Genomic DNA, 27777 nt, shown 5'->3' with positions numbered 1-27777 from the left:
CATCATGATAACTGATCAATATAATTTGTCCAGAATAGGATTGCCCACTTTTATCTAATTTCTTTGGGTGCTAGCCCTTTAGCCCACTATTATGGAAATATTTTTTTCTCTTGTAGAATGTTATGGAGAAAGTAAAGGAAAGAGAAAATTTGCTGAATTGTACTTTTTGTTTTCTTTCTTTCCCCCAGTGCAGTGTCACTTGTGGACAGGGATACCAGCTAAGAGCAGTGAAATGCATCATTGGGACTTATATGTCAGTGGTAGATGACAATGACTGTAATGCAGCCACTAAACCAACTGATACCCAGGTAAGTCTCCTTCATCCAACTCAGTTATTGGCTTCGGGCAATAAGATGCCAAAATTTCCCAGTGGTTCAGTCAAAATTGAAGTCCTTTCATAGGTAAGTATGTAGGTAGAGAAAACAGTTGATTAACTAAATTGTTTCGGATTTACTTATTTATTACATTTGGAGTTGAATATTTTGATATACCGGTTTTGTTTTTCTCTAGTTATTTGGAATGTATGTAGGTTTGAATTTGATTCTTATTGGATGGCAAATGTTGATTGTTTCATCTTGTTTTCTTAAACTCGGATTTTTTTTAATTATTTCAATGTAGGGTTCAACAAATAGTGTCATATGTTCAGGCAGCAGTGTGCTGAAGCTGGCTTGTTCTAGCTCATAAGAGATGATTGGTAAATTTTCAGGAATTTTACAAGCTAGTTGTTAAAAATAGCCATTATTAAAAATTGGGAATATAAGTCTATCATTAAATAGATGATATTAAAAACTAAGTCGATAAATACTCAAAACTTATCACCTTCTAATTATTTTGCGATTATCTATGCTCTTGCGGTTATTTACATTTGTATGTGTCTGTATGGTGGAAATACTATCTAATGTGAGCTACTGCACATCTCTTCCCAACTCTGTGTTCATTGACATCAGGTTGGCCATGGTGAGAGTAGTTACACCACAGAAATCAGCAAATGCTATAATTCAGGGTTTAATTTATTGTTTTATTGATTGTTTTGACTTAAGAAAGTGATGGAGAAAACGTTAAGTGTTAATAAGCAGATTAAATTTAAAAGAGTATAGCTGTTACATTATGAATAACACAAAAATTAAGGAAATGTTTTTCCGGTATTTAAAAGTTATTATCTGGTTCAGCAAAGAAATCCTTCACGTCATTGGTGAATGAGTCAAGTTCTGACACATGTCTTCATTGTTTTACTTTTAAATGTAAACAAAGTATCAACTAACATTCATGTCAGAACTACACTTGTCCAGCAATTACAACCATAGTTGGCAACAGATTCACGAGTTCAGCAAAAAATCAACAAAAGTATTCTGTGAGAATCAATTGGCTAGATGGAATTTAAAATAAAGAATTGTGTATTTTATTATTATTTGTAAATTCTGTGCTACATATCATTTATATCAGTAAAATTTATAATAAACAAACACACATATATAGGTATGTATGTGCATGTAATATATGCGTGTATGTGTATACATACATATCTACACACACATGCACACTTTTTTTCTCAAGAAAGCTAGTTGATAACCATTGACCAGCACACTACTCTACATGGGCCTTGATTTTGGCATCATTTATGTAAAGGGCATATGTAAAGAGAAGACTTGGGTTTGCATACCAGCTTTGCTAATTGCTGAGGACGGGATTTGAACCCAGACTCTGCCCAGCATTCACGCTCTAAGGCCCCATCTGGCCATTGTCGTGCCTTGTTCTGTGTGCCCTCAGTCTGCTGCATTTCAGCGTGTCCTGTTGATGGATGAAGAGTGTCAAAAAAGTAAATGAATATGGCAGCATTGTTCATGTTGTTGTCGCTGATCAATTAAGCAAACACCGGTTGTGACTCGTGTCATCTTTATTACTTTACTGAAATGTTCCAAAGCCCCACATGATAAATGCCTGGGAAGTGTTAGCTGTTACATCTAAGCAATCATGCAGTGAGGACGTAGCAACTCCCTTAGAGATTCCAAACATATATTTCTCTCTAAGTTATTCTATAATATCCATTGGACTATAAGACTGCTACCATAGTTGCAACTTATGAATGATTTCTTCACTGTCTGAAAAGTTCCCTGTGGCTCTTTGGACCATGGGCAGAGGAATAGGCAAGGTCTGGAGGAAAGTAACAGAATTTCCCATTCAGTGTGTAAGCTCCCTAAAGTCCAGGCTGCATCAGTCAGTGAATCAGCACCGAGCCCCCAGCACTTTGCACCATGCCCGGCACATCTTAGGCATTTAATGGGTATGTATTTAATCAAAGAACATTTGCTAACCACTGAGGCTGAAAATGATTGTAAGCAAGTGTGTACTTCTGATTTCCCATTTGTAAATCTGAGAATATTATCTACACACGGATGGCCTCAATTCGTTATAGGGATTTCCTCTGAGTGACTGAGGGGTGTTATATAAATTTAGGCATTGGGATATTGAATATACTTCTTATATCTAGATTTGACCTTCAGGGACTTGGGAGTTATCTTTTGGTAAACTCAAAAAGCAAGTTCATGATTAGGAAACTAATTGAAACGTGAGAACAGAATTTTGGCCTTCACAATTTTAAAAAATTTACAGTTGATCATTTTTAAATGATACCCTGCTCTTTCCCAATTTATCTGCCATTTTACAATATTTTTCTTTTTATGCATGAACAGGTAAATAAATATGGTATTAAAAATCATTAAGTAGACCCCTGCCCTGTATCAAGGCACCCACAAAGTGATTCAGATTATATCGCATTTTACAGCTGAAAAAATTGAGGCTGAGCGATGTCATGTGATTTGCCCAGAATCACAGAGCAATCTGAGGTCTTGGAATTCTTAGCCCTTATATTTTTTTATGCCATGACCGTTAAAGTGTGCATTGACTTAAAGGTAACTTTTGCTTCCTTCCCCCTCTCTCACATCCAGGACTGTGAATTACCGTCTTGTCACCCTCCCCCAGTTGCCCCAGGGGCAAGGAGAAGCATACACGGTACACCGAGAACCCAGTGGCGATTTGGGTCTTGGACTCCAGTAAGAAATAGAATGGAAGAAGTAGAGAGGGTGGAAGGGAGGCAGATGTTCTCAACATGACTATAGAAAGTGGGTTACTGACCAGTGAGCGATCGTTTCAGATAACATTTCTGCATTATTTTACTCCAACACTCAGTGCTCAGCCACTTGTGGAAAAGGTACCCGGATGAGATATGTCAGCTGCCGGGACGAGGATGGCTCTGTGGCTGACGAGAGCGCCTGTGCGACCCTGCCTCGACCAGTGGCAAAGGAGGAATGTTCTGTGACCCCCTGTGGGCAGTGGAAGGCTTTGGACTGGAGCTCTGTAAGCAAGTGAATTCTTTGGAATTGGGAGAAGATTGAGGGAAGTCTAAGAGGGATGACTGGTGGCAGGTCCCTGAGTTCAATGGGTACTATTTTAGAATTGGACTGAGTTTGTGATTTAAATTCTTCTGCTCCATACATGTGCAGCTGGTATGAATCAGCCAGATGTGCAAGAAGTGGACAATTTTGAAGATGTGTAAATCAACTTACAATCTACTTATGCCCCTATCCCGTTGGGTTGATTGGAAAACTCAGTTTTAATTGAGTCAGACCAGAACGTGGTAGGCTTGTAGAGTACCAAGCATGGCAGGGAGAAGGGGGTGGGTAAGGAGAGGGCCTCTTAGTTTGAATCTGGGTGCCTCCAGCATCCTGTGGTCCCCTTGAAGCCCAGTGGCTCTTGGCTTCCCTGCCAAGGGAAATACTCATCTAGTGCTGTGGACTCAGCCTAGCATACCAAGCACCATCTGTGGGCTTTTATAAAAGTAGAAAAACCTTTATCTTCAGGCAGCTCCTGCTTTCCATCTTGCAAAAACCCCAGAGTCCAGGAAATATAAAGCTTTGGATAGCTGAGGAGATGTCATAAGGAAAATGGAGATTAATATTTCAATAAATATCATAACACAGATATGAAATTTGAGAAGTGGATTCAAAGAGAGTTGTGTAAATATCCAGACCTTGACTTAGTTACTGGCTGTATGACCTTGAACTGTCTGGTTAAAGTCCTTAAGCCTTCGTTTCTTCTGCTCTTAAAAGAAGACCAAGAAGAATACCTACTTTATAAGGTTATTGTGAGGATTATTTGAGATTATATATGTTAAGTGCTTAGCACAAAATAAGTGCTCAGTAAATGGTAGATAATCTTACTCTCATGCCTTGAGTCTCCAAACATCCATCCATCCAACTATGTATCCATCATCCACCCATTCATCTATCAGATACATATCTATTCACCAGCTGTTTGTGAAAGCTTACTGTAGAAAGATCAGTGAACAACAAATAATAATGTCCTTGCCTTCATGGAGATTATTCCAATGGAGATTCCAGTCAGTGAACAAATAAAGAAACAGACATACAGCAACAGATACTGATAAGTAATAGAAAAAAGTCAAGCAGAGTAATGGCGTAGAGAAAGATGGGATGTGCTTTTGGACAAGGTGGTCAGAAAAGGCCCGACATTGCACTGAGCAGAACTTGAATGAAGTGAGGGAGTGAGCCACGTGGATACCCATGTGGTTCAGCAAAAGGTCCAGCAGGTGCAAAGACTCTGAGATAGGAGTATTCTTGGCATGCTAAAGAAACATCCATAAGGCCAGTGTGACTGGAGCGCAGTGAGTGGAGAGTGATAGGGGATGAGTCAAAGAGGTAGCCAGTGGCCACATCATAAAGGGTCAGAGTAAGGACCTTTGGCGTTATTCAGAGTGAATTGGGAAGTCGCTGGAGGGAATGACATGATCGGACTTTTTTTTTGCAAGGGTCGTGGTTTGTGATATGTGGATAATGGACTTGGATGGGGGACATTAAGATTGTAATCAGGAGCCCATCTGAAAAGCCATTGCAATAGTCCTGGCAAGGGAAGGTGATGGCTTAGACTGGGGAGGTGATGGCTTAGACTGGGGAGGTGATGGCTTAGACTGGGGAGGTGATGGCTTGGACTAGGGAGGTGATGTTGGAGATGGTGAGAAGCAGCTGGATTGGGGGTATATTTTGAATAGTTAGCTGACAGAATTTCTTGATGAAATTGCTGTGGGGTGGGAAGAAAAGGGAGGCAAGGATGACGCCAAGGGTTTTGGCCTGAGCATGTGGGTGAGTGGCGGGCCATTTACAGAAAATGCACATACATGAATTTATGACTGCCAAATTACTGACCCTTTCTCTTTCTGAATGTTCAACATAGTGCTCCGTGACGTGTGGGCAAGGTAGGGCGACTCGGCAAGTGGTGTGTGTTAACTACAGTGACCATGTGATCGATCAGAGCGAGTGCGACCCAGATTATATCCCAGAAACCGACCAGGACTGTTCCATGTCACCATGCCCTCAGCGGACCCCAGACAGTGGGCTGGCTCAGCACCCTTTCCAAAACGAGGATTATCGTCCCAGGAGCGCTAGCCCTGGCCGCACCCACGTGCTTGGTGGAAACCAGTGGAGGACTGGCCCCTGGGGAGCAGTGAGTATTCACTGAGGTCTTTCCCTAATTTGTTTTCTTCTCTTTCACTTGAGGCAGCATTTGTAGGGAGACAGACTAGAAATACCTTTGGAGCGTTTTTTCTCACAAGGGATTGACATTGTGCATTTTTATTTGTTTGGGGTCAACCATAATGGGTTAATTGCAGTCCCTGAAAAGGTGTCACACGATGCTGTCTGCACGCACCTATAAGCTACCTTAACTTCCCTGCTGGGTGGAGGAGGAGGTGTCACTTTGGGTGCCATGATCAGGTGGCCTACTGGAAGGTATTGTGAAGGCCATGATGATTGATCCTGGAGCCACAGAGCAGTTCTTACCTGGAGGGAAATTAAAAGGGCAAAGGAACTTTTCTGAAAGGGAGCTCTTAATGAAAGTCATTTTCCGTCTTGCTATTTTCCAGATGAGTGCAGTGTCAAAGTGGCACTGTTGCTGTGTCATTTGTAGTAGTAGATAATTGTCCTGGATTGAGGAGGGGAACACTAGTCTAGGTAGTCTGTGCTTGAGGGAGAAGTACCATAACCTAACGGTTGTCAGCACAGGCTCTGTGGGAAGATGCCTCTGTTTGATCCAGGGACCAGCACTTCCAAATCTGGGGGTCTTTGGCAGGTCCCCTCTCCTCTTTGAGCCTCAGTTTCCTCATCTGTAAAACAAAGTTAACAATAATTCTGGCTTTCCTGGGTTGTTGTAAGAATTAAATGCAATGATGCAAATAAAGTGCTTTGCACTCGGCCTGCCACAGAGTGAGAACTTATTAAATGTCAACAATTATCCTTATTATCATTATCATTGTCCTTCAAATTAGGAAGACTTTGAAAAGATATTTAATATGGAAAGGAAAAATATGCTTTTGAATGTTTTCGATATTTTACTAAATAATTTTCCAAAACCTAATTATGTTGTGGAATTCTGGACACGTCTAATGGAACTGCAGGGAGGGGTAAGGCAGCACCCAGGGGACCCAGGGCAGGTGTGGGGAGTTAGGTGTTTACCAGTCACTCTGGGGTCTTCTTTTTAATTGTTTACTATTAGTTTCCTTCTAGTGCTGCTGATTGTGTTTAGTGATTTCTGAACTAAAAAACATTAGAAAGAAGCTGTTTCCCACCGTGGTTACGTTTCAGTCAGTTCGATTTACTTTCCTGTGAATACTGATTAGCTGCTAAGCATTTTCACCCACTGCAAGTGTTGGTTGTATGCAGAACAGCTGCCAAGCTGCCCGGGACCTTCCGCATCTTGTTCTCCTCGCTTGCTTCCCACTAGAAGGCTTCCTTCCCCTGGGTTAGAAGAGGTTTTGGTTCTGAGAAATTAAAGGGGATCAAGAGATGTCAACTCTTGATTCATTAAAAAGTGATCAACTGAGTGTGCCACGATTTTTCTGGTTGGAAAAATTCAAAACTCACATGTGTATTCTAATGATAGCACTAGAACTTTTTTTAAAAAAAACATTTTAAAGCTATTCTAATTTAGGACTACCTTTGGTGATGATGCATTCTTTTAGGATTGAATGATTCTGCCCTTGGGCAGAGTTCCCAATTAGGGAGGATTAGGTAACCTTTTTGCAGCAATGGGCAACACCATTCTTTTCCCCATTGTGCCTGTTTTTTGTTTGGAGATTTTTTTTCTAAGTTAAGTGAGGCTGGAGCTGGACAATGTGATTTTTCAGTCCTGGCTGGACGTGCCTGACCTACTCCCAGGAGTGTGCGGGATGTACGTGCATCGTTGCATGGTGTGGTACACCAACTATACGTGGTCTTCCTGCCTCCCATGGCAGGAAAGGCAGCAAAGACTCATAAACACTCGAGAATGGGAATCTAAAGTTCGCAGAGGAACCTGGAGTAATAACGTCATTTTATAGTAGAACTCTGCGTAAAATTGAACCCTGTGTGAGGTTTTCTGTGTGTTAGCAATTAGAGGTCCCTGGTTGCAAGCAAAAGAAAGGAAACTGACTCTTTCAAGTGCAAGCAAAACAAACCAACAAAACTGTTCCTTTAGCCCCAGTAGAGACGGAGACCAGAGCATCTTCAGGGATCTAGCTCAGGAGTTGACAAGTCTTTTCTGCAAAGGGCCAGATAATAAATATTTTCAGCTTTGTGGACCATACGGTCTCTGTCACAACTAACCAGCTTTGCTGTTGTAGCACAAAAGTAGGCATAGACAATACATAAATGAGTGGATGTGGCTGTGTTCTAATAAAACTTTGCTTATAAAAACAGGTGGCAGACCAGATTTGGTCCCCTGGCTGTGGTTTGACAACCCTTGATCTAGATGGAGCAGTAACTAAAGAATAATTTCTTTAAGGAGTTTCTATCTTAATGAATCCTTTTCAGCTTTCAACCACCCTTGAATTACTCCATTCAGGATTCAAATTCCCAGGAAAGTCTGATTGGCCCAGTTTGTTCCTCATGTCCGCTCCTTAACTGGGGACGGCAGAGTATCTTAATAGACAGTCCCACCAAGGTGGCATCCACTGGGGGAGGAATGGTTCCTTAAAGGAGAATTGGACTGCCAGACATAAGGGGAAGTATGCTAGGCAGGTAAGAAAAACAGACGTCCATCACTTCTTGCTTCTCTAAAGGCCATCCTCTCTTGTTTTGTCCACTGTGGATGATAAGTGCAGGGTTTGTTCAAAGAAATGTTTACCTAGGAAAATATGTCATCTAAAGAGGACAGGAAAATTGTTAACAAAAGAAGTTCAGAGTGAACTTCTGCAACATAGGAATTGTACTAAGAATCCCTGTTAATCAAAAAATGGCAAAATTGGACCTGGAGAAAGATTACATACAACACTTCACTTGTCTATGGAAATATAAAGACCCAAGACAACCATGGGTTCAGAACTGTGCAGGGCAAGTTCAAGACCATGCAGTTCAATTGCTTGGCCCCAGCTAACGCTATCTCCATCTCTTTGGTCAGATTCTTAGTAGGAAGCATCTGATTGGTCACTGGGCAGCCAATGGATTAGTTGGCCTTGGATCAGGTGTTCATCCTTGCTCCAGTCAGCCATATTGAAGGGAGGGTAGCATGTGGTTTATAAAGCTGTTGCTTCCAGAAACTTGAATTGGGCCAGGCAATAAGTCCTGTGACCAGTGGTAAGGGAGCTAATAGAAGCACAAGTTATGACACTGAGCCCTCCCTCAAGGAGCTTATCATTTTATTGGGGCAATAATGCTCACAGATGACATAATAAAGGAATAATACAAGATTGTATTATCAAGGGAAAAGCTCAAGAGTGAAATTATATATTCCAAATCTATTTACAATATGGAAGGTCCTTCTCAACATTTTAAATTCTGGTCCCCAAAGAAAGCCAATTAAAATAACAGTTCTCAGGGCCAGCCCCATGGCTTAGCGGTTAAGTGCACGCGCTCCGCTACTGGCAGCCCGGGTTCAGATCCCGGACGTGCACTGACGCACCGCTTCTCCAGCCATGCTGAGGCCGCGTCCCACATACAGCAACTAGAAGGATGTGCAGCTATGACATACAACTATCTACTGGGGCTTTGGGGAGAAAAAGGAGGAGGATTGGCAATAGATGTTAGCTCAGAGCCGGTCTTCCTCAGCAAAAAGAGGAGGATTGGCATGGATGTTAGCTCAGGGCTGATCTTCCTCAGAAAAAAAAAAAAAAATAGTTCTCTGTGTTTTTTTATTATGTACTAAGCTGTTTAAAAGTAGAAAACAAATATTTTCAAGTTCAGAGTAAGTATACCAGAACCCTCAGAGAATAGAGGTAGAATTTTTGTAAATCAAAAATTACCTAAATATTTTCTCAGACGGAATTCATAAATCTATTTTTCTGCTCTACATTTTAAAATTAAACCCAATATATTTTAAAATCACTCATAATTTGACCAGCATAGGCAGGGAAATTGAACTGGGGTCCAATGCAATAAGGAAAAAAATATATTCACCTCTTTGTATGGAAGAAGCTGAGCAGCAAGAAGCAGGATTTGCATTTTGGAATAACATTGGTTTGAGCTGGGGTTTGATAGAAAGCACCAATCAGCCATCAGAACCCGAAACTCAAAACATTGTTGCAAATGCAGTTTGAGACTTGATCATTGGTGGGAATTGCATTGCTCTGAGGACTGGATGGGTATTTTACAGGCAAACTGATTTTACAAGTTAAGGGTCAGAGTGAAGGATACTAGCAAACACATTGGGTTTCAAAAGATAAGGAATTTATGGAAAGAAGAAAACACTCAACATGTGGATAAATAAGAGAGCTATGAGAAGCTTATGTGGGAAATCAGCTGAAATGCAAATATAAATCTATGGCAGCCATGAGAGGGATCGCTTGACTGAAAGAGCATCTGAAGAGAGGTTTCTCCTCAGATGGAGGAGAATTATGGAATTCAGTTACATTCACTGGGGAATAAAAATAAAGAAAGAAAACAAATCTTGTTGCCATTAGCCACTGAAGTAGAAGCTATTGTGAAGGGAGAGAAGGGAACATTACCTGCGAGGAAATAATGTCTAAGTGACATTCCATGATGGTTTTCCTCGGGTAATTGAGTGAGTTAATATGGAAGCTTAATTTCAACAACTGGCAATTCGTTAAGCGTGTAATCTGACCTCTGTGTTGAAAAGGAAGTCAAATAAACACTTGGGAGTTTTGAAAAGAAAAGAATTTCTCAATAGACTGGGGTGTCAGTGAGCACCTGGGGACCTCTCAGAGATGCAGGGGCTAAAGGAGGACAGTAAATAGGACCACTTTGGAAATCACAAGCCATTTTCACTCATTAGGCATTTATTGAACACCTACTGAGGGCTTAAAGCATGGAAAGGAGAAGCCGTGTTTCTGCCTTCCAGCTATGTCCAGACGTGTACATTCAACAACCCCACGGAAGGAAAGTTCTCTCAATTGCTTTCTGTTTATTGTGGAAGACTCGAGAATGGTTTCTGTCACGTTTGTCTCTGACCGTTCAACCAGCTGGTTTGTGTGTCCCTAAGATGGAGATGGAGGTGGGGATTAACCTGTTGACTGATACCTGGTGTGTTCAGTGTTCCAGTACCTGTGCCGGTGGGTCCCAGCGGCGTGTGGTTGTGTGTCAGGATGAGAACGGATACACTGCAAACGACTGTGTGGAGAGAATAAAACCCGATGAGCAAAGAGCCTGCGAATCTGGCCCTTGTCCTCAGTGGGCTTATGGCAACTGGGGAGAGGTGAGAGTGAACTGTCCGTTTGTACGTCCTCTGGAAAAAAACACAGAGTAATTTTGCTGACCAAACTGTGCATTGTTTGTAGTTTTTTTTTTAAGGAAGAAGAACTAGCTCTAGTTAAAGCTTCTTGATTTGAGATTAAGTAGGAGACCTGACTTAATTCTGGACTATATTAAAAGTACATTTATTAGCATTTAGAGACAGCTTAAGTACATGGGAGAGGAAAATTAGGAAAGAATGTGGATAAATGCTCATTTAAGTTGTCTGTTCACCTCTCCTGATTGAAAAACGGACACTTAAAAAACAATGGACACTTTTAAAGTGATTTAAAATACGTGTTAAGTTAGTCAATGGAAATTTTGCGATCTTCTTCATAGTTTTGGGGTGTTTGTAATGCACTCTTGTTCATGGCATAATGTCTCCCAATATTTCAAGTCCCTGATGAAACCATAATGAATAGGTGCTATTAGTCCTATCAAAGGTGATGCATTTTAAACATGGAAGTGAATAATTAGCTGTATATTCTCAAATAATGAAATTCTCCAGCTGTTACCTTATTTAAGAGTTGCCTGCTATGACTAATGAAGGGCAATAGAGTATTTGGACTAGAAAAAACTGAGTACCATTCCCAGCCCTGACTCTTATAAGCTTTGTGGCCTTGACATATAATGTAACTTTGCCAAACGTCTGTATATCCTCTTCTATAAATGGGGATTGTAATGGCACCAACTTCATAGTATTCATGACTATTATATGAGATAGTGCATGTCAAATGCCTAGCACGTAGCCTTCAATCAAAGTTAACTGCTATGATTAAAAAAAACTATATTGGGGACTGGCTAGGTAGCGTAGTCATTAAGTTCGCACACTCCACTTCAGCGGCCCAGGGTTCTCAGGTTCGGATCCTGGGACACTGCTCGTCAAGCCATGCTGTGGCAGCGTCCCACATACAAAATGGAGGAAGATTGGCACAGATATTAGCTCAGTGACAATCTTCTTCAAGCAAAAATAGGAAGATTGGCAATGTATGTTAGCTCAGGGCCAATCTTCCTCACCAAAAAATAAATAAATATTATTATCATTATTATCATTAGTATTAATTATTAGTATTATTATTAGTAATTATTAGTATTAAGTATATCATTATTATCATTAGTATTAATAACATTATTAAGTGGAGTTTTGAGCCACAATTATGTATAGGGCTTAGATGTTTATTGTTTTGTGTTTAATTAACCAGGATTATATCTCTCTACTCTTGAATCTACAGGGAGAGCACATATTTAAAGCTTGTTGAGTTGTTCTGTTTTGACTGTAAAATTTATAAAATAAAACATGAGGATTAACATCTTGGAGATCCCAGTGCCAAGAGGGGGAAAAAGACAAATGAGATGGATGGGCACGTTAGCCCACACTCCTGGCTAACAGAAATCATGTGTCCACATTTCACAGTTTCATACACGTAACCTAGTAGTCATAGGCAGTCATAATGGAGATTTTTGTTGATTTTCGTTGATAGTACATCATTCTGGCGGGCTTTGCTGAAAGGCAGGAAGAGGGATTCAGGCTTTGAGGCTCGTGTATTGTGGGTTTCCCAAAACTGCTCTCAAAGTTCTGTCCTGTGGGGCTTGTGATTAAGCTTCTGTAATTGAATTGAAGCCAAGAGAGTACACGCATTCACTGGGATGCTTGCTGTCAGCACGGACCAGACCATTCCAAATTCTGTGGGAGATCTGGCCTTGACGCAGCAGGGAGACTGAATGTCAGTGTTCCTGGATGTGAGCACGGCAGTTCTGTCCAAGAAATACAACTTGTTCCTGCCTCAGAAGTTTGGGTCTAGCCAGGAGTCAGAACCTTGTCCAACATTCCCACCACACTGTTTATTCATCCTAGGGGAAGGTCATAGTTATCCTAGGATTCGGAGATAGCATAAAATATTTTAACGTCCTAAAGGTCTATGGAGATTGTAGTCACAGAATAACCAAAGATTGGTGACAACTTCTTAGAAGTTGCCAGAAAAAAAAAAAAAAAAACAGCGAAGTCATTATTTCCTTTATGTGGTACTGGGTGTTTTTTGGATTTTTGGTTTTTTGTTTGATTTTTAGTTTTGTATCTCTCAAAGAAATGGCTGTAATCTTATCCTGGACACTTGCTGTTGAATTGACCTTGATCAAGTTAATTAATCTCTTTTAAGCTCAATTGCCCCATATAAAATGGGGCAAATAATTGTACTCTCCTCTTGCTGAGCTAATGTATAGTAGAGCACTTAGTACGGATGAAGAGGAAGCACTCAATAAACGCTACCTAGCATTAAGGTAGAGCCTCCAGTCTGTTGTATAGATGCCTTTGGATAATTCAGCTTCGTTCCTTCTGGAGACTTACCTTGCCCAGTGCCATAATAGAGTTTTTGGCTAAGACATTTTTCTTATGGGAAAAGACAATTTGCCACTGGCTGTTCAGCTAAAGTAACTACAGCCTTTCTTTCCCCTTTTCCAGTGTACTAAGCTGTGTGGTGGAGGCTTGCGAACGAGGCTGGTGGTCTGTCAGCGGTCCAACGGTGAACGGTTTCCAGATTTGAGCTGTGAAATTCTTGATAAGCCTCCAGATCGTGAGCAGTGTAACACACATGCTTGTCCTCAAGACGCTGCGTGGAGTACTGGCCCTTGGAGTTCGGTACGGCCCTAACTATTCATATTTGTTAACCAAACTATCTAACTAACATACCCAATTCCAAGGTATTCTGGGGTACTCCTCTGCAACAGATAATTGTCGTGCTCACAACGGCGTCCCTGAAACTGTGCTATATACAGTTATTTTCTTCATATTGACATACAACAGAATTAATTTTTTATGATGTTACCAGAGTGACTTTACAGAATACGTGTACCTCATACTGGCCTGGTGCCAATGCCAAGCAGTAGCTTCCTTTCCTAGAAGAATCAGACTATATGTATTGGTGTTTTTTTTAGGCTAAATAACTTCATGTAGTTATTAAGCTCAAAAGTGATTTAAGCAGACAACTCAATAGCAGACATTCTTTCCTTTTCCAAGCTATGGTAGTTTTGACTTTTTTGGGATGATACCTGCTTATTGAGGCCAAAGCAGTTTTTTCTTCAGTGACTACAATTTGCCTCTGTGTGACTCGGGTACAGCTCTCAACACAATCACCACAAAGGCTGTGCACACAAAATTGGCTGAAATCATTTGGAAAATGCAAAAGACCAACAGTGGACTCATTGATCTGGTGCCTTTCGAGGTGTCTGAAATGTTCTCTGTGTTCCATCAAGACACGGAGCCCATTTGAGACGATTTTTTGCTTTGGTCCTGGGCTTCTTTTGCTGTCTGCTTAGCTGACGTCGTGAGACAGGTTTGCTACTGTAAATACTATGCAAACTTCTGGGGCAGCTGTTGGCAAACAGACAGATTGGCTATGTCAAAACAGTACTTTGGCTAAGTTGTGCCATAAGCTGTGGAACCATTAGGGCTGTTTCATGTAAATAGAGTAAACGTTCCTGTAAATACATTAATTGCACTGAAGCTGAATTTAATAGTATATTAAGTCATATCGAGAAGACTTTTTTATTCCATACGGTTCTGAGGAAAAGTCTTAACCATTCCTGAAACCAGCTAAAGAGCAGATTAACTGAAGTGACATGGCTAATACCTGTTGACGCTTCTAAGAGTCAAGGGTTTCAGTGTCTAAGATTGTGTCCGCAGGTAGAACACTAGCTATATAATCACTGTACTTTGTATTAAGTAGAAATCTAGAAGAATTTAGAGTATTATCTCAACTGGTACTATTTAGCTGGGCTGTAAGGATTTTATGCAAGAACTTAAGAAATGTCAGTCTGAGTCAGATGTTTAGTTCACCCGGAGCATTTTGTCTGCAATACTGGCACCCTCCCAAATGAACATTTTGAGAAAGATCAGAAATAAACTTAGAATATCAGGAACATCCTCTGACGTCCCCAACTTCCATAAGTCACCTATTAACATATTATTTTTCATGAAATTTTCCCTCTTGAGCCCATTATGCTTTCACCCTGTTCACTCAGCCAACAGCAACACCACACCAGAGTTATGTTTTAGAAAGTCTACTAGCTCTCTAAGAAGTTGTGTTTCTTTAATTTTGACCAAAACCTCAGAAGGTGTGTGTGTGTGTATATATATAATATAATAATATAACTTATATTGTATATAGTATTATATACTATATATATAATATTATACTACTATACTATAATAGTATACTATAGTAGTATACTATACTATACTACTATATATACTGTATATACAATACTATATGCAATACCTATATTACTTTCCACAGCATTCCCTCGCTTGAACACTTTCTATATACAATTCAGATTTTTTTACACAGGATCACCACCTTCCCCCACAGATATTTTAAGAGCTTAAATGCTTAAAATTTAAAATATGATCTGCTAATTAATTTAATTGAAGACTCTAAGTTTTTTTCATTGTAGTTGTTCTTTTTAGGCCTGCACACAGTTTTCTGAAACACGCATGGAGAAAAAGAGAAAGAAAGATTCTAATGCTCTGTTATGCACAGAAGCAAATGCATGGATTTAAAAAATATTTTTGCTGCCTATATGATTTTAATGCTGCCTTTATAAAGTGACCATTATTCTAATATATATTTAAATGCCTCTGCAGTCTAGGAGCACGGTCACTTCTGCAAGGCTTTCAATTGTGATTTTAAAAAAATTAAAAGCATTTTATTTAAATAGATACGTTTGTAATATATTACTTAAATATACGTGTGCGAGGGCAGTCTTTCAGATTCTTACTGTGGGGATTTTGGTTTTACTTTTAGGTTGATTTTTGTGGATGCTTTGGTACAATTTCTTAGTAATTCTAAATTTAAGCATACCTCAATGAATTGTGTTAATAGCCATAAAGCCACTTCTATGGTGCTTCATCATTGTATCTGACAGTGAAATTAACAACAAAAGGTATATTTGAGGTGCTAACACGTTGCTTTCGAGAGAAAGCAAACCAGATTTATTAGAGACCAAGGCTAGCAATTAGTCTTTGAGCTGCTTGCTTTCTCTCCCCAGTACTCCCTCGCTGGAGATCTTGGGGGGAAGCATCTGCTGCTGTGTGAGTAGGCTTTTTCCAAGGTCAAAATGGAGATAGCCTAAGTTCAACAATTGTTGCTAAGTAGCAATATTTAGGAGAGAAACTCCAAATCGCTGTTAGCGTGGCTTCCAGAGTCTCTACAATGAAGCTTCTGTGAACAGAGGGTTCAAGTACCCATTTTAGACCCTTAGTTCTGGCTCAAGTCATTGCAGATTTAGAATTATGATTGCGAAAAACATCCTCCAAAAAGTCAGCCTTTTCTGTCCTCTTTTTAATGTGTCCTTGCGCTCTTACTTGGCAATGTTTTGTTTTTGAAATAAGGTTCTTATGCTGATATGCCTTTCAGTCGGCTCTTGCAGCCAGTCCCAGGAGCAGACTGAGTAGTGAATGCGTGCATCCCGTGGCTCAAGGGATAAATTTGAAGGAGAGCTCTATACTGTCAAACGACAGCAGAAAGTAGGTTAAAAATCCACAGCGTTCCAGAGTAAGCTGAGTCATCGAGATAGTTAAAGTAAAGAAGGTTTCTAGGTGATGTCATCTACCCAAGATGATCCTATAGCCTTCCTTTTTGCATTGCCATGTGTCTCTGCTTGTTGATCCTCTTGGGAGCCTGTAGTTCTCCTTAGGAGAAATTGCTTGTTTGGGTTTTTCATGACAAAGCTAAAAGTGTTCTCTGAGCCTTGCTTTGAAATAATGCTTGTCGACCTGAATAATGAGAATTTATGAGCTCACGAAGGAAATGTGCTTTTGTTTTTGCCTGGCCAACTTATGAATTTGTGTCTACCTCATTTTCATGTTAAAGTTTGCAGCTTCTCTAGGTAGGAAGAGAAAATGTCTGACATCAGTATTTTATCACCTCACTGCATCTATCTCTAGCAAAAATGAAGATTGTAAATATTATTACCATATTTTCTGAATACGATTTTAAGCAGCCAAGCCTAGTATTATCTGAATATTTTGAGCAGTACAGATTTCTATGTGTTTATATAATAAAGCATATTTATTTTTTTCCATGTTATTTAATTTTATATACAATGTTTAAAATTAGTGTTTATCAGCAGACTGTAAAGGCAAATAGGTGATGTGAATTAGAAATGGCATGTATATGTTTCTTTCGGTTCTAAAAGATATTTTAATTTTGTAAATCCCCTCCAACCTGTACCATCCCTCTCCCAAATATGAGCAGCCAAGTGGCAAGCTTTGTGTAATTAGATAGTTTAAAATGTGTATTTTAAAGGGATACTTTTAAAAATATTTCTGAATTGGAAATGATGCTTAGTTATATAAACAAAAATATGAGGCTTAACATTTTGTTGTTTTTTTCTTCTTTTCTAATCCTGTTGTGCTGATTGATTGAGTCTCAACTATGAAATATGAATGCTCCATTTATTGACTTTGTAGTCATGATAAAACATAGCCAGAAGACAAAACAAGTGATTAGAAGAAATGGTTCTGAACACAGGAGCTAGGTACAGGAGAAAGCTAACCTAATGTGCATAAATTGGATCACACCTCATGCTTTCTGTTCAGATAACTGTAAAAGACTTACAATATTGGTCAATTTTGTTATTTGTTCACCTGCAACACATTTCAGAAAGCATTTCTTATTAAAGAAAACACTGTCACAATAAACTTGGAAGTTTTAAGAGAGCCTGCACTTTTCAAAAAGTTATTAATCATAAAGATGACCCCAGGTACCTATTGGTTCCACATTCCCTACTGAGCCTCCATTTTGCACTATAGTTTATTATGGTAATTGAGGATGAAAGGACCAAAATAAGGGAGACAATATATGAGTTTGAGATTTTTTTACAAGGGGCTGCATAAGATAACGTCTCCAAAGCAGATGCTGGTTGCTAACTCTTACTGAGTGTTTACTGTGTACCAAGCCACACTAAGCAAATACACATCACATTTAGTCCCCATGTTACCCCGTGAAGGAGGTTTTTTTATGAATCCATCTGACTATGTGATAATCTAGTGATAAGACTTCAATGTCAGTATACTGACTATATTAATCCTGCTTATTTTGGTAGAAAGAAGCAGCCCATGATCAGAATGAATTTTTTAAATTCGTGTTTATATTCAATAAAGGACATGCCTAAAACTCAAATTCCATCTAACCTCAACCTTATTTAGCTAATATTGACATTGTCCACTTGTCTCCAACAACAGAAAATCCAAATTTATTACTGTTATTGGTAAATTCCCATAGCCAGCAATTATGAACACTTCAAACAGCTAGTTATATTTAGGGAATGGCAAAACATCTTTCTCTTTCATTTTATAGATATCATATTAGCCAGATTAGGAAGATAATATAAAGATTTGACAATACGGACTATCCCATTAAATCCCTATGAATTTTTTAATAAATATAAGATTTTTTTACTAATGAAGACAAATCTTAAACATTCTGCGAGTGCCTTTTTAAAAATCAATAAGAAACACATTATTTGGCTTTTGTCAATATGGAGTATAAAAAATCAGATAGCTTTTTGAATCAAAACATTATGACATACGGAATGACAAAGTTTACCTGAATTCAGTGTAGATTAAGACTGTATAAATCACTCATCTCAAATGTGTTCAAAACAAGCAAAACACTGGCCTGCATCTATTTCATTAGAGAGAAAACATAGCGGGTTTTTTTTTTTTTTTTTCCTGTATTTACTATGTTTGTAGGCCTATCAGAGACTCTGTTCCTGCCTTCTAACAGCTGATATTTTGTGATAGCTTGATGGATTTCTATTTTTACAATTTAAAAAACTCCTGGCCGGCCCCGTGGCTTGGTGGTTAAGTGCGCGCGCTCCACTACTGGCGACCCGGGTTCGGATCCCGGGTGCGCACGGACGCATCGCTTCTCTGGCCATGCTGAGGCCGCGTCCCACATACAGCAGGTAGAAGGATGTGCAACTATGACATGCAATTATCTACTGGGGCTTTGGGGGGAAAAAAAAGAAAAACTCCAGAGGTGGTGGGAGCAGGGGTGGGAGGGTCATTAGACCCTGAGGAGGAGTGTAGGTCCTCTGGCTGGCTCACGTCAGCCAGTTGCCCTTCTGGAATGGAAAGGAACGGAAACTTTGGAATGTGGAGTGGGAGGCAGAGGTTGAGTCCAGGTCTAATTGGCTGGGAGCGAATCCTGATTAGTGAAGGCAGTTGAGGAAGATTTATTTTATGGGGAGGAAGTAAAAAACTTTGGGTCATTTCTTTAAAAAAAAAAAAGTCATTAATTTTTCAGCAAATACTTTTTATGTGCCTACTGTGGACCAGGCACTATTCTAGGTGCTAAGGACACAGCAATGAACAGGTCAAAGCTATTCACTCTAGTGGAGAAAGAGAAAATTTGGTATTAAACGAATAAAACAAACTATACACATAATTAAAGAACTGACGCTTTTTTTTCTCTAGAAGCCTCACTACAACCACAAAAACAAAAATACAAATTGCTGTTAGGTATATATATATATATGTATATCTTCATGGTTGCTAATTGTCTTTGTTCAATAAATATAAGTTATCGATCCTATCTTTCCTTTTAAATGTGCAATTGCCCAATCATTTTTCAGTGATAAATTCTCCCTGGCTGATGCCATGGAACCTTTAAAAACCTCCTATCAGAGAATATGCTTCTCTTCACCTTTACATTAGACCCCGGCCTGAGTTCAGTGGTCTGGAAGAGCCAGGATATGTGGAGGGCCCGGCTTTCTGCCTCTCCCTCTCGGGTCCTCAGCCTCCGCACAAGTGTGGGAAGTTGTGGCCAAGGTACATTTTCCCCTTTGTTATTTAATGGGTATCAATAAAAAGATCTGGAATGTGTGGATTGCCACACCACCACCTTTGCTTCTTGTTGTTGTTTCCTCTAAAGTGGGATCATTTTCAGGGATGGTTTTAATGACCACAACTTACCTTTCCAGAAATCTGTAAAATAGAACATTGGCAGCCAGGAAAAGAGTGTGCGGGAAGTAGTATGGAAGATAATATAGGCTGAACCTACAAAGCTGTTGTTCTTAGCCAGAGCTGCATACTCTAGCAATTAATACTCAACTAGCCAAGAAATCAATAAACTTAAAAAATTAAACTGGGGAGAAAAGTCATATGTTAGCATGTAAGAGTTCCCAATGTACGTTGCCCTTGTATCAAAGTACCATTCTCTTGTCTTTCTTCTGTTTTGTGCCTTTGTTTTGGAACACTTCAGTGGGTGTTCCCTGACAGCTGGGCATTAGAAAAAATGGGACAGTGAAAAGAGAGGCTATCAGAACCAGCTGTCTTGAGAGCAGTAACTCCAGGGCCTCAGTGCAAAAGCAGCTGTTAAAACAAACTCTCCTCCTGTGCATCTCAGAGTTCAAGTTCATCGTGGCAGTAAGTTCAGTTAAGGAGAAAGAATGTTTATGTGTGCAGTGGGCTGAAAGGGCAAGGCTTGATTGATGCTTTTTAGGAGAAGGCAAAAATGGAAAACACCAGGTAGCCACCTTGTAGAAGCTTGAATTCCAAGAGATCATTCCCTCTTTGAAGGAAAAGTGTCAGGAAGGCAGCTTTTCGCGTTCACTGAGCCCTGTAGGTGAAGGTTGAAAAGATTAGCTTTGTGGGGCTCTGTTCCAAAGACACATCAGAAGAATCAGAGTTGAGGCAATATCTCCTCCATCACTGTAACTTTCATCATTTAACTTCCCCAAACTTAGCCTCCGCAGTGTTAAGAAAGTGCTTATGGGTTCATTCACATTGATACCCTATACTGACACCCCCCAGAAATTAAAATTTATGCAACAACATTGCCTGCAAATTGACTGATGATGTCATCAATTCTCTTTTCCAGAGGCCAAATAAAAATTTTCTTTTTTTCCTTTAGGGCGACATCCTGAATTAAACTATAAACCATTTAGGTCGTCTGTCTTTTAGAAGCTCCTATTTATTTATTATGCTTACTCTCAGGTTGTCGTGCACTAAAATGGAAAATAATTCAAATAATTCTCCCTAAGCCACTTTCCTCTGAAATGTCTCAGAAAGTGGATGAATTGATAGCTTCAGTTATCCACAAAAGAGCTGTATTCCCCTTATTTAATTTTGTACAATGTACTTCCCTCCATACTTATAGGGAGGATTTTTATTTTTTATTATAACAATCACATTTTGGAGCATTTACTTTTTGCTAGGAGTTATGCAAGGAAATTCATCCACATTATCTAATTTAATGCCTTCTACTTGATGAAGTTAGCAGCATCAGAGAAGTTAACCAGTTGCTTCTAGGTCACACTGCTCGGAAGTGGCTGAATCAGGATTTGAACCCAGGGCTTTCTGACATTCAAGCCCCTGATTTTAACCAAGATATAATCCCCTCTTTTTACTGTTTAGTTGGTAAAGTGGTGAAATGCAACCTCTGCACAAAGAGGATGTCTACAATTTAAGATTTTTCTGTTCTCCCAGATTGTAACTACTTGAAACATTCTGGAATTATTGAGCCATTTACAAATTTTGCTCAGAGCTCTAAAGAGATGAATATGAGAAAATTGTTTCTCTTAAAATTAAACCAAGTAAAGAGAAGATTTGAGCCTTTTAGAAGATTGTGAGAAAAAAGCATCCAGTATTTATTAAGCACACATTGGGTGATATTTCTGACATTGTAATATACAAAGAGAAATGGGATAATGAGGTAATAAATCAAAGTGTTTTCTTTGTTCAGTAGATATGTAGATAATCAGGACAATAGATAAGATTTTGTTAAAGCCAGTTAGAGGATTTGCAGATGGTGGTAGTGATAAGGTTTGTTGTAGGATGTAATATACTGCTGCACTACAAGTGAATGAGGAAATTAAAATTTATTAAAAAGTGATCTCACACAGATAACTCTCTGGTTGAAATAAAACACATTAAATGCTTTGAGATACCTTCCAAACTATTTCTTGAGCTAAAACTCAGCTACAAGAGTTGAAGTCTTCTTTTGGCAATACTAGGTCTTATTCACTCCTATTGGTAGGACAGTCCACCACCTTGAGTTCTGTTCTTGCATTCTCTTCCTTTCTATACCACTCATTCTCCCAACTACTGGTGTATTCCTCTGTCCACGTGGCAAGCGAATGATAAGACATGGTTATGGTTTGGGAGCTGTGTAAGATGAAGAGGGAAAATATAATAGAAAGGGTTTGCTTCTTTTTTCTTAGCTAGGACAAAGGAAGAAATGTAGGTGTAGAGGCCATGTTTCAAGTGAAACATCTGCTAACCGAATCATCTATTTAACCCGCCCACTGTTCAAGCTTCGTGCTTATGCCTTACTCAAAGTAGGCATATCATAAACAGTATTGAAATGCATAAATGAATGAGCAAGCCCAGCAACTCAGGAGCTGAACTCCTTATCCCATTGGCCTAGAAATATGGAAATAAAGAGCTAACTTGTAGGAGAGAATCATTAAAAAGAAACACATAGGATTGGATGGCAGTGGTGTATCAAGAGTGGTTTCCTGACCTTGGAGAGTTGTATGGTATTTACATAGGAGAGCATCCTTGACTTGGGAAAACTAGAGTTTGGAGATGATGGGATAATATGTCTCAAATTGTTCTGGAAAAGATAAAATAATAATAGCATATATGTGTATATATATATATATGGAGGGAGAGAAGAAGGAGCAGATGTGGTGAAATGTTGGCACTTGGGGAATCTGGATAAGGGGGATGAGGGGGTTCTTTGTTATGTTCTTGCAATTTTTCCTTAAGTATGAAATTTTTCAAAATAAGTTATTTTTTAAAATTTATTAAAGAACCATAAATACGTTCAGAGTGTGTATTTTATTTCACAAAGAAGCAAAGAGCAGATCTGGATTTATTTCAGGACTTTAAAAATTCTGACACATTTTAAGAAGATGTTTTTAATCTCAGATTTACACTATAACATCATAATACAATTGGGTGCTCTAGCCAGAGCTCAGCATAAACAGAATCTTTCCTAATTTTTCCTTGGCTTTTTTCCCATGATTTTCTCTTCTCCTCATCTGCTTCTGCCTTCCTCCCTCTCCCCCCTCCCACCCATGCAGCTAAAATGAAAGGCCTGTGGGAATACTGGGTTTTTTTTGCTCCCCTTTTCCCAGGGAAATCCAGGCTTTCATTGAGAGTCTTGTCAGTAAATACTTGGCCGTATGCAGCCTCCCCTTTTTATCCACTGCTCTCCAGTCAAAGCCTAGATTCCTTTGAAAACTAAAGAGTTTTTTCAAAAATATGTGCTGTTTCCCTTGTGCTTAATAAAAAGCCCTCGCCCAACCAACTCACCTATTCCTGTATTGCAATTTGCCCATTCTTAGTGAAATCATTATTTCCTCGTCATTGCTTGGCTCTTAATCAAATGTGAAATATCCGAGAACCTCTTAGCCGTGGTGGGTCATGGACACGGTGTCAGAGAGGAAGGGCTGTCAACAAGAGCATGTTTGTTCATTGTAATTGGGATCTTCATTGCTGTCCCTGAGAACTGATTCCATGTTGCACATGTCGTGTTCTCTATAGACCAGGACTTCCTGACCATTTCAGCCTAGGTTCTTGACCTCGTTGGACTGACGTTCAGCAGGCCCTTGACCACTCCCATCCACAAAGAAGCTCCGAGTGCCCGGCCCCCATCAAGTCAATTAAAATCAATTCAGTTCTGAGAGCTTGTTAAAAGCCTTTCTAAAAACCTTGGGATAATTCAGTGGTTCTCGATTGGGGGTTATTTTTAGCTCCCTAGTGGACTTTGCGCAATGTCTAGAGACATTGTTGGTTGTCACAAATGGGTTGGGGGTGCTACTGGCATCTAGTGAGTAGAAACCAGGGATGTTGCTAAGCATCCTACAATCACAGCATAGCCCCCAACAAGAGAGAATTATCTCACCCAAAATGTTGAAATAGTGCCAAGGTTGAGAAACTTTGAGGAGACATCTGGTGAGGAGAGGGAGGACTCGTACTCAAAAGTCAAAGTTGAAGTCACAGTTGCAAGCCCCATGGAATGACACTGGTTAGCTATCCAAAAGCACTTCTCTCTGGAGGGTTGAATTTTCCATAAAGTGTTACGTGAGATTCCAGGAGGCCATCAAGGTCAGTCAACGATTTTCAAGGATGAGCTAAAAATGTGAGGTCTCAAAGTTGTCTCACTAGACTGTGAATTTGCAAACCAACAAGCAGTGTCACACATTCCTTTTTTTTTTTTTGGAGGGGGGTGTTGTAAATGTGTAGAGGTGTATACAAATGTGCCCCACGTGATCAATAGACATTCTGTATGGCAACTTTGGCAGGAGTGATCAGCTTTGGAAAGAAAGGCATAAATGAGGATGGGCATTTCTAAGAAAACAAGGGTTACTACAACATGTTCATACATCTGGATTTTTCTGATAGCACTGATACTTCATATGTATATGTTCCTTTTAATTTTATGTTTCAAACAGCACTTCCCTCATCCATGATATCATTTGCACATATGTAATGGTCCAGCTATATCTAGGAATTGGTTCCAGAGTAGAATATTTAGGTTTTTCTTTTGAGTACTTTTTAAAAAGTAGGATTAATTCTAGTGAGTGTTTTATCTAGGAAGTGGGAGACCATGTTTCTGATTAGAGACCATGACAGCAGTACAGAAAATATTCCATGGGTTGTAAGTAGGTATGAAGCAGGGTTTCCCAACCTCAGCACTATTGACATTTGGGACAAGACAATTCTTTGTTGTGGGGACTGTCCTGTGCATTGTAGGATGTTTAGCAGCAACCTTAGCCTCTACCCACTAGATGCTAGTAGCATACCTTCTTGGTTGTGATAACCAAAAATGTCTTCAGACATTGGCAAATGGCCCCTAGGAGCAATATCATCTCTCCCCCGTAGTTCAATGAATTTATTCCAGCAGAACTTTCCTTTCCATATTCTCATGGGCATTAGGTGGGTATAGTCTGCAGCATTTCCCAAGTCTGTTTGATACCAAATTCTTATTTTTTTTAAGTCAGAGAAGTCTTTGAGGTTATAAAATTGTTCCCTTCCTCCTCTCAGAGAATATAAATCATTATGTTGTAGAAATCAGGTTTTCACAGTCAGTTATTTCCCCACAAGTTTTGTTTTTTTAAGCTCATCAGAGAAAGCCATATGTAGGTGATCAACTTTTTTAGATGTGTGGCATTAACTTGGCTTTGCAGTACATGAACTTCTGCAGAAGAAAGTGTCTGAAGTTCTACCTCCCTATACCTCCCTTTTTCTACTTTGCAGATCTTTCCTGCTTTAGCAGATGGCGAATACTATATATTTACCAACCCCAACCCCCACACCACACAAACACACATATGTACTCTCAGAATGGCAGACGCAGCTCTGAGATCAGTGGCACAGAGAACATTTGAGATGATGAATCTCCTGGTCCTAGAAGGAAAATCGGTCTCAATTCTTCTCCTTCAAAAAAGTCACTAATGATGTCCATAAACACTCGTAGTGACTCCAAGGCTTTGAGATTGGAGAAGAAATCTATCGATAGAGGAAAGGCAAGCAAAATGAACCCAAGACCCTGTCATCAACTTCAGAAGTTTTATGGTAGGACCTAAGCTCTAATGAAATATTGGATTTTTCCCACAATGTTTAAACTTTATTTGATGGAAGACCACAGAAATTTTTATAAAAAGAAGACATACACACTGGTGCCCAGGGTAGAAGAGATCTTGGTTCTCCATAAGGCAAGTGGGTACCACCTTCCAGAATTATTTGGAACCTTAAATTACCAAAGGACTAACTATGTAAAAAGCCCTTTCAAATTAGAAATTGAGTTTTGCCTTTTACCTAATTATAATCTCACCAGTGATTCTAGGCTATAAATTGAGTGCATGCAAATCTCCCCTAAACAAATAAGAAGACACAGTCACCACTGAAACACTCGCTTCTCTGAATGAATGAGTTTCTCCACATCGCAGTCACCAATTGGTGGCCAATTGTCTTGCTTGTCTTGATGTGGCACATAAAAGTGCCCATCTGCAGCTGGCCAGATGGATTTGACTGGAGTGGAGAAATAATAACAAAGGCGCCCATTTACTGAGAATCTGCTATGAGCCAAGATGTGGGCCTGGTGCTTTGTGTGCATTATTGCTAATCCTCATATAATCCTTGCAAAACTGACCCTGTTATGTCCATTATGCAGGTAGGAAAACTGAGCTCCAGGGAGACTAAGCAAGTTTCCCAACATGATACAATCAGTAATTGTTGGATCCAGGCCCGACTCATTCCCAAACTCCATGCCTTCCCACTTGCTCTCTGGTAGAGCTTTCAAAACTTCTAGAAATACTGATTTTGACTTGTGACACAAGAGAAACAAGTTCTTGTCCTAGTGGAAAGCAGTTTAGCTCTCTTCTGCTTTTTAAAAGCCGTCAAAGCTGAGTCCTTAGGATCTGAATTTTTGAATAGACACTTCACTTGGTTAACACTTCACTTGGTTTTGAATGATTTTCAAAGGAACTCAGAAATTGACCTTGGTCACCCAGCATTCTCAGACCGGAGCTCTGAAAAGGGCTGGCTTCCCCCTGGACACTTACGGCACACTAGAACGAGGTGAACTAGTACATCTGTAAGGAAAGGTCTGCTGAACTAAAAAAATTCTTTGTGGACATGGCCTGATCCTAATATGTGGATACTAACTACCTCATTTAATCAAGAGGCTTGTGGTGGCTAGCTTGTAGAGAGTGTACAGGAGGGTGGCAATGATTTAATTCTATCAAATTCGCTCTCCAGTTACAAAATCTCAGACTTGATGTTGGTTTTGTAGTCCTGGATATCCTATAGTTTGAGAGCCTTTTTCTAAAGGAAAGGGAACTTAAAGAAAATCAGGATCAAACTTAGACACATTATTTTGGAACAGAAGTGTGAGTCTTCAATTTTTCGCTTTTGATGTTTCCAGCCAGAATGCAGATAGAGCCTAGATAGAGCCCCTTCTTGTCCATTACATCTCTTTGTACTCTATTTTCAGTCTCTGTATCTATATTTTTCCATCTGGCAAAGTGTCATTCTAAGGTGATGTCTTTGGGGTAGAGAAATAATGTTGTGTGACACCAGGGTATATGATAGTCTCAACGGCCTTGAGCCAAACTTTCAATGTTGGCCTTGCCTTTGCAGGACGGTGTAATAGTCTTAGTTCTTAGCTTCTGCCACTTGCTGTCTATTATCTTATATTACATTCTCAGGTAACCTTCCTGTTAGATGACCCCTGTGCAGTATTTAATTCTGTAACTATGAATTAAATATTAAACCACAAGAGTACTTAGCCAGTTTTGGACTGAATAGACACAGGAGATAGGAGAGAGCAGTCGTTATTTATTTGGTCCTTACAATGAACTGAGCATTGTGCAGAATGTTTGCTTAATCCTTAAAAATTCTTGTGAGATAAGTGGCTCTAGGTTCTATTACATACTCATTCACTCATTCCTGCATTCGTGTATTCCATAAGTATTCGAGTATTTTCTATAAACCAAGCACTGCTCTGACCACTGAGGCTATAGCAGTAAACAAAACAGACAGTCTTTGAACTCATCAAGATTTCATTCTAGTAGAGAGAGGAGATAACCTATAATTAACAAACAAAACAAAAAGGGTAAAATATATATCGTGAAAGAAAGTGATCAATGCCATAGATAAAAATAAATTAGAAAAGTGGCATAGAACATATCATGGAAGAGGAGGTGGGAACTGTAAATTTAAGGAGGTGAGGCAAGTCTCTATTAAGAAGGTGACATTTGAACAGAGATATGGGATCTCATATAGCCATATGGATATCCAGGAGAAGAGTATTTCAGGTTAAGACCTGGAGACAGGAGCATGCCAGGCACATCTTGGCAATAGCAAGGAGGCTAGTGTGGCTGGAGTAGAAGGGGGGTGGGTGGTAGGACATGAAATTAGAGATGAAATTAATAGACAGGAATGTGGAGGTTGATCATGGGATGGGGAGAGAAAAGGAAGGTTAGACTACTAGAGGGATTTTTGCTTCCATTAAGTGAGGTAGGAAGCCATTGG

The 27777-nt window shown here is 39.6% G+C and overlaps 1 protein-coding gene across 2 annotated transcripts in view; it reads left to right on the top strand.

The window, feature by feature from the left end:
- ADAMTS9 (ADAM metallopeptidase with thrombospondin type 1 motif 9) overlaps positions 1-27777 on the top strand; it is a 164425-nt gene that overhangs the window by 80836 nt on the left and 55812 nt on the right. For both annotated transcript variants that reach the window (XM_058562485.1, XM_058562478.1), the window contains exons 23-28: positions 189-308; positions 2946-3050; positions 3187-3354; positions 5248-5517; positions 10534-10695; positions 13189-13365. In XM_058562485.1, the coding sequence (XP_058418468.1) occupies positions 189-308; positions 2946-3050; positions 3187-3354; positions 5248-5517; positions 10534-10695; positions 13189-13365 (1002 nt within the window). The remainder of the gene's footprint in view (positions 1-188; positions 309-2945; positions 3051-3186; positions 3355-5247; positions 5518-10533; positions 10696-13188; positions 13366-27777) is intronic.

The sequence above is a fragment of the Diceros bicornis genome, chromosome 2 (genome assembly GCF_020826845.1).
Source record: "Diceros bicornis minor isolate mBicDic1 chromosome 2, mDicBic1.mat.cur, whole genome shotgun sequence".
Classification (NCBI taxonomy): domain Eukaryota; kingdom Metazoa; phylum Chordata; class Mammalia; order Perissodactyla; family Rhinocerotidae; genus Diceros; species Diceros bicornis.
The sequence above is the reverse complement of the archived record's forward strand: the minus strand, read 5'-3'. Positions and strand labels throughout refer to the sequence as shown.